Raw genomic sequence first — 13,248 nt, 5'->3', positions numbered from 1 at the left:
ATTTATTCTCTGAAGAGGCCACCACTGCATAGCACAAAATGATAAGAGGAGAGGAAAACACAAACGCAACAAAACAAAAACAATGCACAAGCTTACTATAGATTCCTCTGGTAAAACCTGATAATGTAAGGCTTCAGAAATCGATAAATGTAAAGATGGTAATGTTTAAGTGCTTTTACAGGCTCATGTCAAGGGCTTCCTTGATGTGACAAGAACTTGTGGGCTAAAACATTGGCTGGCTGAGATTGATAATACAACAAAGCCAGTTTTACTAAGAATGCATGCATCACTACGAGTATGACCCATTACCACACCAACTGCTCTGGATGTAACATACTTGCTTTAGGGTCTTTTGAAAATGATTATAAAAGGGCAGCGAGAAAATGTGGTCTCTTTTGAATTTACAGGCTTTTACATCATTTGTGCCAAATATGTGGGCTGCATATCTCACTGGTATCCCCAGGCTGAGCCATTTTAATATCTGTTAGAGTTTGCTGGTGCTCAAATGGTTTCATAAAGGGATGATGTTGTTTACCTTGTTCTCTCCACTTCAGTTGTTATCTCCTTTTTTTCACATACAGATTCACTCTTTTCAGGGCTGTCTCTGGCATTCTGTTAATGCAAAAAAATGTAATATAGTTTAAAGTTCTAAGGCCTCATCGACAGATTCTTCACCTTGTTGGCTCGGGTTCTCGAACCAGTGACCTTTCGGTTACTGGCCAAACGCTTAAACTGCTAGGTTACCTGCCACCCTATTTAATGGTAAGGTAGAGGAAAAACGGCTTTTTAGAAGTCCTGAAGCAAGAGATTGATGTTTTCTCTTTGACAACTTGCCTTTAGATACTGGAGGAAAAGTGCAAGGACACATTTTGCTCCAGGTCTAAACTGAGACACCTCTGCTGGATGGAATCAATTCCGTCTTTATCAGTTGTCTGTACCCTGGAATTCTCACACCAGGGGCAAACTGATGTGTTTTCCAATAATGAAATGGAGCACATAGCAAAAATACATTTAAAAGGTTCCCACTCTCAAAAGTCCCTTTTAATTTCCAGTGCAGTTTGTATCACGGAGGAAAGCCCAGGAAAAAGACAGATGGATGTCTTTGACCAGCCCTCTTTTTTTTGTGTACACATTTTTGAGGTGGAAATTGCAGGGGCGTTTTTTGCCTTTAGACAAATGTGTCAAGTTTTGAGGGAGCGTGCAATTGGCATGTTGACTGCAAGAATGTCCACCAGACCTGTTGCAAGGGAATTGAATGTTCATTTCTCTACCATAAGCCGCCTCCAACGTCGTTTTAGAGAATTTGGCAGTATGTCCAACTGGCCTCACAACCGCAGACCACGTGAAACCCCGCCAGCACAAGACCTCCACATACGGCTTCTTCACCTGCGGGATCGTCTGAGACCAGCCACCCGCCACCCGGACAGCTGATGAAACTGAGGAGAATTTCTTTCCATAATAAAGCCCTTTTGTGGGGGAAAAAAACTAATTCTGATTGTCTGGACCTGGCTCCCAAGTGAGTGGGCCGATGCCCTCCCAGGCCCACCCATGGCTGTTCTCCTGCCCAGTCATATGAAATCCATAGATTAGGGCCTAATTTATTTATTTCATTTGACTGATTTCCTTATATGAACTGTAACTCAGTAAAATCATTGAAATTGTAGCATGTTGCGTTTTATATTTTTGTTCAGTATAGATGCAGTTGTCAGTGCAAAGTGCTTCATACCAATAATACCACAAGGCATTACTTTATCAAGCAATATTCAGCAATTTATTGGTGTTGGTATTGAAAATTGATTTTCAACACTTCACTTCATGTGAGCAGTCAATTTGTCTTCATGTGTAAAGTCAATTTCCATTCTCAAGCCTTTTATGCTATTTCATTTCAGACACATACTGTATGTTATTCTGTTTATTGTGCCGAAAGGACATTTCTGGGGGAGCAAAATGTTGTGGAAAATGTTTATTTATCATTTTAGTTAGGCTACCCTAAATGGAAGCCATCACAAGTACAGCCATAAATCAATCATTGAAATAATGCATTTGAAAACAACTATCTCCATTACTATGGCTCTGTTGAAGACAGCACCCCGGGCATGCTGCATGATACATCTGCATGGCAGAGGCACACAGGCCATCCATCCAGAGCAGCTACAGGCTGTCACATTGTGTGGGCTGAGCACTGTGACTGCTCTCCTTTGTACCTCCGTAATGGGATTAGATTAGCCATGTTTTCTCCTGTGAGTCCATGTGTGAATGACCTTCCTCTTGCCTTACCCATGCACTGGCTGCCATTTTGCACACTTCTGCAGTTACAGGTTTTGCAGCTCCCATGTTACTGTCAAATGAACAGTGTTTTTTTTAACAAAGCACCTAAGTAAATGTATTAAACCAGTTTACTGGTGTAAAATAGAGACCTGGTAGCAGTTGTACGGGCAGAAATGTTGTAGGAGGCAGCCAGGTTTAGGTGCAGATGTTTAGCTTGCTAAGGCTTAGGCTACTACAAACGGAACGAAACGGGGAGGGACCTACCTGAATATGTCCAATAGAAACTTTCTAGGCGGTATTGAATGTGTAAATGTCACCCTGATTACTTCAATTTGTCTCTCGACATGTGCACCTACATTATAAACTTTAATTTGTAGACTAGGTTGTTGCAACATCATGATGGATATAGGACAAATTTGAGTATCATGTAGTAGCTTAAACCTATCGATGTTACCTTGAGCTGGGTGAATGGAATATGAATGACAGTCATTCAGTATGCTGTAATAGAAATAAGGCTATGCTCATTAAAAAAATTGTCCTCCCTTGGGCTGTTACGGTGACCGTATCACCGGCAGTCACAAGTCATGATCGCAGTCAAATTCCATGTGACTGTTGAGTCATGGTTACTAGTCTTCTCCAAAACTGTGCTCTGATGCCACTGATGGTTATTAGGCCACTTGCTAATGGCCTGGTACTCAGGGCTCTATTGTCCCTTTTAATCACTCTGACATCAATGCGAACGAAATCAAATCAAACAGTTCAGCCCTGACATTGAGTTTGAGCGGAATAGGATCACCTGTTACACAGAGAGAGCCAGCTCCTCATAGCTGGTTGATGCATGGAATGAAATAAGGGTTATACGCCTATGTTGCGCAACATTTCTATGGGCTGTGCAATTGCGTGAGAAAAACAAGTTTTGATGCTGTCTATTAAAAAGAGGAGGATCCCATCATCTTTCTATTTCCTTATATTAAGCACATTGCTTTGCTTTACAACCGAGGTAACCTACCTAGCTGGCATGAAAATGAACCACAGGAAAGCGTCCTCCATTCGCTATTCAAGTGCATATGGATTACGTCTTTTTTACCCTGCCCCTGTTCCGACAGGTGCATGGTAATTCTAAATCAAAACTAATTTCACAAATATATTATTTAGTATATGTAAAGACCAGATTAAATTGGGAATAGTCTGACGGGTGAGAATATTGTCACTTGTGAATGATGCCCAGCGTGTGCAGTCTAAAGGCAACAAACAGCGCATGCGTTTTTTTTGCTACTTTTTCAAAACATAGTGGCATGCATCATGTATCTTAGCCCGTAGGCCTTCACTGCCTTCAGGAAGTATTCATACCCCTTTACCTTTTCCACATTTTGTTGTGTTACAGCCTGAATTTAAAATGTATTACATTGAAAAATGTTTAACTGGCTTACACACAATACCCCATAATGCAAAAATGGAATTATGTTTTTAGAAATGAAGACATGAAAAGCTGAAATGTCGTGAGTCAATAAGTATTCAATCCTTTTGTTATGGCAAGCCTAAATAAGTTCAGGAGTAAAAATTTGCTTAACAAGTCACATATAAGTCGCACTCTGTGTGCAATAATAGTGTTTAACATGATTTGTGAATGACTACATCATCTATGTACCCCACACATACAATTATCTGTAAGGTCCCTCAGTCTAGCAGTCAAACAGATTCAACCACAAAGACCAGGGAGGTTTTCCAATGCCTCGCAAAGAAGGGCACCTATTGGTAGATGGGCAACCATTTTAAAAGCAGACATTGAATATCCCTTTGAGCATGGTGAAGTTATAAATAACACTTTGGATGGTGTATCAACACACCCAGTCACTCCAAAGATACAGGCATCCTTCCTAACTCAGTTGCCGGAGAGGAAGAAAACTGCTCAGAGATTTCATCATGAGGCCAATGATGACTTTAAAACAGTTAAAGAGTTCAATGGATGTGATAGGAGAAAAATTGAGGATGGATCAACAACATTGTAGTTACTTCACAATACTAACCTAATTGACAGAGTGAAAAGAAGGAAGCCTTTACAGAATAAAAAATATTCTAAAACATGCATCCTGTTTGCAACAAGTCAATTGTGAACCTTCGTCATTATAGGGTATTGTGTGTAGATTGAAGAGGAAAACATTTAATTTAATCCATTTTAGAATAAGGCTGTAACGTAACAACATGTGGAAAAAGTCAAGAGGTCTGAATATATTCCGAATGCACTGTACATTACATCTGGATAGATAGTACTTAATCATTATACATTGTGTTTTCAGTCATATCCGAATGCACTGTACATTACATCTGGATAGATAGTACTTAATCATTATACATTGTGTTTTCAGTCATATTTTTGTTGTTGATCCATCCTCAATTTATATATATATATATATATATAGTTGAATTTGGAAGTTTACATACACTTATGTTGGAGTCATTAAAACCTGTTTTTCAACCACTCCACAAATTTCTTGTTAACAAACTATAGTTTTGGCAAGTCGTTTAGGACATCTACTTTGTGCATGATACAAGTAATTTTTCCAACAACAGTTTACAAATATGTTATTTCACTTATAGTTCACTGTGTCACAATACTAGTGGGTCAGAAGTTTACATACATGCCTTTAAACAGCTTGAAAAATTCCCGAAAATTATGTCGGCTTTAGAAGCTTCTGATAGGCTAATTGACATAATTTGAGTCAATTGGAGGTGTACCTGTGCCTCTTTGCTTGACATCATGGGAAAATTGCAAGAAATCAGCCAAGACCTCAGAATAAAAATTGTAGACCTCCACAAGTCTGGTTCATCCTTGGGAGCAATTTCCAAATGCCTGAAGGTACCACATTCATCTGTACAAACAATAGTACGCAAGTATAAACACAGATGTCATACCGCTCAGGAAGGAGACGCGTTCAGTCTCCTAGAGATGAACGTACTTTGGTGCGAAAAGTGCAAATACATCCCAGAACAACAGCAAAGGACCTTGTGAAGATACCTGGAGGAAACAGGTACAAAAGTATCTATATCCACAGTAAAACGAGTCTTATATCGACATTACCTGAAAGGCCGCTCAGCAAGGAAGAAGCCACTGCTCCAAAACCGCTATAAAAAAGCCAGACTTCGGTTTGCAACTGCACATGGAGACAAAGGTCGTACTTTTTGGAGAAATATCCTCTGGTCTGATGAAACAAAAATAGAACTGTTTGGCCATAATGACTATCGTTATGTTTGGAGGAAAAAGGGGGAGGCTTCCAAGCCGAAGAACACCATCCCAACCGTGAAGCACGGGGGTGGCAGCATCATGTTGTGGGGGTGCTTTGCTGCAGGAGGGATTGGTGCAATTCACAAAATAGATGGCATAATGAAGCAGGAAAATGATGTGGATATATTGAAGCAACATCTCAAGACATCAGCCAGGAAGTTAAAGCTTGGACGCAAATGGGTCTTCCAAATGGACAATGACCCCAAGCATACTTCCAAAGTTGTGGCAAAATAGCTTAAGGACAACAAAGTCAAGGTATTGGAGTGGCCATCACAAAGCCCTGACCTCAATCCTATAGAAAATGTGTGGGCAGAACTGAAAAAGCATGTGCGAGCATGGAGGCCTACAAACCTGACTCAGTTACACCAGCTTTGTCAGGAGGAATGGGCCACAATTCACCCAACTTATTGTGGGAAGCTTGTGGAAGGCTACCCGAAACGTTTGACCCAAGTTAAACAATTTAAAGGCAATGCTACCAAATACTAATTGAGTGTATGTGAACTTCTGACCCATTGGGAATGTGATGAAAGAAACAAAAGCTGGAATAAATCGTTCTCTCTACTATTATTCTGACATTTCACCTTCTTAAAATAGAGTGGTGAATTTTTACTAGGATTAAATGTCAGGAATTGTGAAAAACTGAGTTTAAATGTATTCGGCTAAGGTGTATGTAAACTTCCGACTTCAACTGTATATTATAGAACATGAGCTTCTAAATCTAACCCTCAGCTACTCTCAGTCCATCCCACCTATCTCTGTAAACCGCCCACTTGTGATTTCCATGTGCTATATATTTTTTAACTGCTGAGATGTTTCACATAAACTCTGAACCTGTCTAATCGCATACTATAGTATCTACAGATTGTGAGTTAAAGATAAGTATTTTTACTAAAAGTATTATTATATTGTTGATTAATTGACAATGGTTTTCCAAATCTCCCAACAGTGCTATTTGTAGGGTTAATTTTAGATAAATGTTGTGATTTTTCAGCCATACCTGAAATTGTGACCAGAAACAAGCTACATATGGGCAATACAAAAAATTGACATTTTTTTTGTTGCCAAATATGGTCTTTAATAAAGGGCAGACAAAGAAGTTCCCTACTTTCTTCCACTTGCATCCTCCATTTTTGCGGATTGCTTAGGTAGGTTCCTTTACAGTTACTAGTTACCTGTCCAAAATTGTAATCAGTAAAATAACTTTTGTATTACCGAAACTCAGTATGGTAATCATATTACTTTCTGTTACTTTTGGATTATTTCCCCCTTAAGATGCATTAGAAGAAGACTAAAAGGATCCTTTAAACGCATTTGGTTTGTCATCATATGTCAATGCCATTGCGGAAACCAAAAGGTGTCATAATGTATTTTTATATAAAATACAAAAACTCTATCCCAGGGTTTAAAACACTGATGCAGGTTTTCCATTTTTTTTTTAACCTGGGCTTTGCTCCTTTCATATTTATTTTGATTGTGACAAACTCCCCATTGCCTGCCAGTGACAAGCATACCCATAACATGATGCCGCCACCACATTACTTCAAAATATAGACATTTGCTAATCTTGCTTGGCTGATGATTATGAAGTAAAAATGTATCTTGTTTCGTCTGTATTGGTCAAAGGTAATGCAGTAGCACAGAGTGCAGGTGCCTCTCTTATGTAACATTTGATGCGTTCTCCACACTCTCATCCTCACAAGAACGCACTCAAGAGAATGTCCTCAGAGAATGAACTCGGAGCATGATAGTGTGGAGCACCATAGTATGCATATTGAGAAACAGCTACCGTTTATGGTGGGATCTCACATTTTGCAACACATGTTTTGAAAATGCATGTGATCAATCGAAGCATCGCATTTTGTTGTAGTTTCAATTTCATACATGCTTCTGTACTTTTGTATCGGATCAGACTGCTTTGAAAATTTGACACAAGCACATTTATTGAGTATAAAATCAACTAGCATGTCAGAAGGTGGGTGTTGCTGGTGCATGAAGTCAGGCTCAGGAGAGCAGAATGAGTGAGCAACGTACTTTACTCAAAATAAGGGAACGAGATTGGGTAGCGCTAGCCAGTAATTACTCTAAGATTATATGGAATATAAATGTAACATAAATTGATTTTAACTTTGGGAAACATTAACAAAAATGTATAATGGGGGAACAAAGTACTCAAATCGCGGGAGTTTGGACAGCACACAGGAGTAGTGGAGAGGGAGAGAGACATGGTGTGTCTTCACTAAAACCGGTATACATTCAGATGGTTCACCGTTTCCCCCAATCTTTTAATTAAGAAAATAAAGATATAGAGACTAGAAAGCGAGAGAGAAAGAGAGGGGGTTTCGTACAAATTACAGAGTCCGTACGGAGAACCTGTCATGTTTAAACTGATTGTCAAAGAACAGCAAAGCCTTTAGTAGGTTTACTCAGCCCACTGGGTGGGTTCTTACAGTTAGGCCATTTGTTGAAACCCAATTTATTAAATTGTAAGTGCTGCATATGTTTCTCCCAATGGTTGATGATTGATATATAATTCATTCTAATTAACTTAATAATTATGACACACCCCTCACTATTGTCATTGGTTGCACTAATTGCACTGTTTGTCTACATAACCTGGTTCAAGCATCCATGAGATTACCCTGAAGGTACAGTGATGCCGAAACGTTGGTGATTTACCCAATAAATTACTGGGAGTTTATGTGTGCGACTCTAATTTTATATTTATTTTTATAGATGATTGATATGGAACATAACTTATGAAGACTCCACTAAGGACGAATGTAGACACACAAGCCTTAAGAGTTACTACTGCATAATTCCTCTTATTAGATAACTGATGTTTTTCTCGGTTGCTCGCTCCCTCTTTATCTTTCTCTTTCCTCTAGTGTAGCCTTCACCAATTGCACTATAGTTTGACTGCATCTTTGTGCATATTAATAATACAACTTTAGATATTTCACTCTCACTTTTCCAAGTAGTCCATAGGCTACCAATATAATGGTATTTTTATGCTTTAGGATTTAGAGAGGTCTGTTTGCCATTTATGTTTGTTAAATACTGAATAATGTGGAATTGATTAGTACTGCAGCATTGGAATCTGGAGTTAGCCACCATAAAATTACAATTAAAATCAATACTGTGTCATATCCCTGCTCCACAAGCTGAACATGCCATTCTAACCTTGAGGCCTGTGCTATCCCTCACTTCAGGTCTTCAAGCATCAAGCTCAATAACCTAGCAGTGCGTGGATACTGTGCTTTGAAGTAGAGATAGCATTTTCTATCTCCCTGCAACGACATCCGCAGTTTGTTTTAAAAGTTGGTTCATCATCTTTGTATTTGTCTGGTACTTTTCTGATTTGTAACTTCTACCTCACCAGTTTGTGGTAAATGCACTTTTGGTTTGACTCTCTTTTTTTTTCATCTATGAAGAGGAGATAAGTGGCATGCCATTCAATGAAGACCTTCAGTGCTTTGGTTGAAATTCCTCTGAACCTCTTGTTGTAGTAGTGCCTGAGAAAGTCCTACTGTAGATGCTGATCCGCTGTCCATGGTCCTGAAATGCCAAACGAGTGGAAAGGACTCTGGCTGCAGTCTGAGTGAGAGAGCCAGAGAGTTAGTGAGATTTTGATAGCTCTTTATGGTGTTGCATTAGTGTACACAAGGTTTCGGTTTAGTTGCAGCCTTGTGCTATTTGGAGCCATATGACAGATTCAATGGACTTAGTCATTATTTCATGTATATTTAGAAAGTGGTATTGCAAGCAATATATTTGGCTCTTCATAAATCATATGCCGTTAAAAAGCTTCAGAATCTCTTGAAATGTATTTTTAATACACTTATGTTTAGTCCATGTTTACATGTCTGTAGTTTACAAACCTGTAGATACATCCTTCAATTGTATTAATTTGAATAGTGAAAGTAGCTTAAATAAATCAGTCAACAAAAACAGTAGCTGTGATATTCACACTTCCATATGAAACAACCTTTAGAGGCTATTATCTGCGTCCTCTAATAGCTAATATTTGGTAGGGCAAACCAGATTAATCGCTAAGACATTGGAATTAGAGATGATAGATTATACAGCACATCTGGTTGGAACAGGTGCAGTTCTCATATCCCCACCATGCTATCTGCAGCTGTGCTTGTTTCAGCTAACAACTATGGCTCTGGATTGCTTTGCCAGCGCCTGCCACTTCTCAGTTGGTTTGTACAGTAGGTGGTTATTTCAAGTAAGGGTTGTAAAACAGATGTGTCTTTGGTTTGTGGTACAGTATGTTTCACTTATCTTCTCCCAACTACCACCAAGTGTAGCAGTATGTTGTGCTATGGGGTAGGCTAGGTTGTGTGTCATTAAATGAAATAGCTGTGATGATACATTACGCCCTTTTAAACTACACACGAGTGCAAGCAGACGATGTTCGTTCATGTAATGGGCACAGTTAAAGGTCAGTTATCAACCTTTGCCACAGGTGTCTGATAAGTTGTAAACAGCTCTCACTATGTCTGACCCTATTTGTATTCTTACAGCTCTACCATTGTTCACAAGAGCTACAGTCACAGTCTAATCAGTTAGAGTGCCAATATTCATTTTTGCAGAGAGAATTTCCATTTTGCAACCAATGTGTTGGAATGAAACGCCAGTAGCCATTAGTGCAACAGGAAAGCTGTTAGAGAATGGCAGACATGTAAATACAGCATCATGTGTTACAAAATAAGCATACAATTTGTAAGACACTTCCAAAATCATTTCCAGATCATATTCTGTAGGGGTTCTGTTGTCCTTAATCCATATTGCATTTCCCAGTGGGGTCTTTGATGTATTTGTATAAAAAATAATAATGCATATATTTTAGAGCTCATACAGGAGCAACATACAGTTTCCTGTGAGGGTTGGTAGATGATGGTATTTCTGTGGATAGCGTGACGAGTGAAGGGATTTTCAGGAAGCGGGTGGATTAGCCCTCTCAGATGGCAGAAGGAGAGCGATCTGCTCTGACAGTGTGGTGGTTACCCCATCTGTCGATAATTAGCTCTGTGCTACCTGGCACCAGGTGGTCGGTCGCTTCCACACTCCATCCACACCACATGGACAGGCTGAGGCACGCAGAGCAGAGCAAAGCAGGTTGTCCTCTTGCCTGGGGAGTTAACTGTCTGCGAGCCAGTGGGCTAAGCCGGGCCTCTGGTCTAGGCTTATTTGACATTGTATAAATCACACAGCGGTGGATAGATCCATGCTGTGAAATATATATATATATATATATATATATATATATATATATATATATATATATATATATATATATATACGTAGCCCTGCAAATAAAAGCTAGATGAACATCATCTTTGACGGCTTGTTATTTTGAAGATACCACCATTCAAAGCTTTCCCATTTTTCACCTGAACAGTAGCTAAGTTCCATTCTCTTCATCCCACGTATTGTCATTGTCGCTGTGCCTGCAGGGAGAAGCTGTGGTGAGGGATGGACAGGGTTAGTCCTCCCAGTCCTCCCATCCGTGTCTGATACATTATATACACATCTAACGGATAACAAGTTGATCACTTGAATTTTAATGAATCCAATGGAAAATATATCCCAAGATTCTAGCTACATGAGTGGTGAAGGAGATGCCTGCAAAATAAATGCATCAATGAAGACCTTTCTACATATAACATTTTCAGATTTATTTCAGTAAGCAGCATATGTAGTATCTTGAAATCTATCATTCTTGGAAAGGAGGATATGCATCACTTTTTCAAAAGCATTTAGTTGAGGCATAACTGGCAACTAGACTACTTGCCAAGAGGTGAAAGGATTCCTGAATGCGATCTTTATTTTCTCAGGTAACCTTGGACGTGTTGATTACATCAGTGAATTTGAGTTTGATCTGTTCATCAGACCTGACACCTGTAACCCTCGCTTCAGAGTTTGGTTCAACTTCACAGTGGAGAACGTGCGGGAGACACAGGTAGGTGGTGGATTTCCCTGAAATTGTATTAATACTGTATACTGCATTCCAAGTATACACATATTTTCTATATTGACTGTTACTATTAACCTGTCTGCCTTCATTCAAATTTATATGCACACTGTTATGGGTATTTAAAAAATAATGTGTCCGTAGCTCACAATTCCAAATGATTTCCAGTTTTGTTGTATCCTAGACCTTCAGAAGAGTAGTTTGTTTCATACCTGCTTCCTCATCACAGCACTGAGAAGCGCTAGCCACTTGCATGCGTTGAGCTCTCGGATTGGCTGAGAGCAGTGGTCACATGCCACAGAGATACTGTGTGAGGGAACAGAGCGCGTGTTTCATGTCTGCGGGCCACTCAGGCTGCTGCCGAGGGCATTTGTTTAATTTTATCAACTCTGATTGGAGCTTCATCAGTTCTGTCATTTCGATCTAATTCAGAGAGAGAAAACAAGATACTAAAAAGGAGTCAACCGGCAGCGGAATTATATTAATGCTGTCTAATGTGTAGGTATACAAGCCTGGGTAGCTCTATGTTGAAAAGAGAGAGCCTGGGCTAAGAGACAGACGGAGCGAGAGAGCGTGGATGAAAAAATTGAATGCTGCTGCTGTCTTCTGCAGCCCTGCCCTATCGGCCCCATCTCCCTGCAGTGCTGTAGTCAGCGCTAATCAAATTTTATGGCCAAGAGATGAATGGGAGCCCTTCGCCAGGAGCCTTATCGATTTTAGGGCCAGATACGGCCCGGCATCCTGCGCCAACAGGATATTTGCTGTTGTGGCAAAAAAAAGAGGAGAGTGAAAGGCTAGTGAGAAGCCCACACGAACATACACTCAATGACTCTTGCATACACACACATACACAGACATCTACAGGTGGGAAAAAGCAGTAGAAATTAACATTTTCACAACTAGCTTCTGAGTGCTTTGTTGATGCCACACAGTCCTTTCTTTTTTTAAATGTTATATATATATCTCCAATTTCCCTTTTTAGAATGAGGGCCTGTGGGAATTGAATCTCCTTCAGTAGGAGGTTGTAGGGTGGTGCTTGTGTGTTTTGGTACGGTGTCGTGTGTGTTATACGTATGGGCACTGTAACTGTGTATGTGTGGGGGTGGGGGGGGGGGGTGAGAGAGAGTGAGTATGTTTGATGTAATTGTTATTTGGCGGTTTACTTGCATTTTATAAATAGAAATAAAAAAAATAATGTCATGAGTAAATAAATAAATAGAGCTATGTGGAAGCTGTGCTATAGAGATATCAGTACATTCACAAGGAACTGGGCTGGAGTGTTTTATCCAACTAAGCCCACCGACTCTCAGTCGAGAACAGTGAAATTGGAAACAGTAAAAGCCCGTGATATTGGAACTGAGATGACCATTTTGAAGGAATGTAAGCTGGTGAAAAAGATTTGGTCGGCCTCAATCAGCTTAGCAGCTTTGTGGAAATTGGCTGCACCATAGTACGGTTATGATGGATGGATGTCTTTTTCTTTTCTTCTGTACAAAACCTTCACCTCAAACTTCGTCTTGCTTTTGGTATGATGAGACTGATGCTGGTTAATTATGTTGCAACGACTGGGCAAAGCATAGCAGCACTCTAAACTGGAGTTATCATTCAAGTAATTTTGACTGTTGAGCCAGTTATTAAATCCTAGCATTTCATGTTAGTCTAATGTCACCTAACCATAAAAGATAGTCTACATATTGATGGACACTGATAGTGTGTC

The 13,248-nt window shown here is 39.7% G+C and overlaps 1 protein-coding gene across 3 annotated transcripts in view; it reads left to right on the top strand.

Moving 5' to 3' along the window:
- agbl4 (AGBL carboxypeptidase 4) overlaps positions 1–13,248 on the top strand; it is a 405,619-nt gene that overhangs the window by 18,710 nt on the left and 373,661 nt on the right. For 2 of the 3 annotated variants that reach the window (XM_029707235.1, XM_029707236.1), the window contains exon 3: positions 11,395–11,519. The exons of the other annotated variant lie outside the window; for it this stretch is intronic. In XM_029707235.1, coding sequence (XP_029563095.1) covers positions 11,395–11,519 — 125 coding nt within the window. The remainder of the gene's footprint in view (positions 1–11,394; positions 11,520–13,248) is intronic. 3 annotated transcript variants of the gene reach the window in all.

Source organism: Salmo trutta, chromosome 22, assembly GCF_901001165.1.
Source record: "Salmo trutta chromosome 22, fSalTru1.1, whole genome shotgun sequence".
In the NCBI taxonomy this organism is placed as follows: domain Eukaryota; kingdom Metazoa; phylum Chordata; class Actinopteri; order Salmoniformes; family Salmonidae; genus Salmo; species Salmo trutta.
Note: the sequence above shows the minus strand (reverse complement) of the source record. Positions and strands in the feature narration are given on the sequence as shown.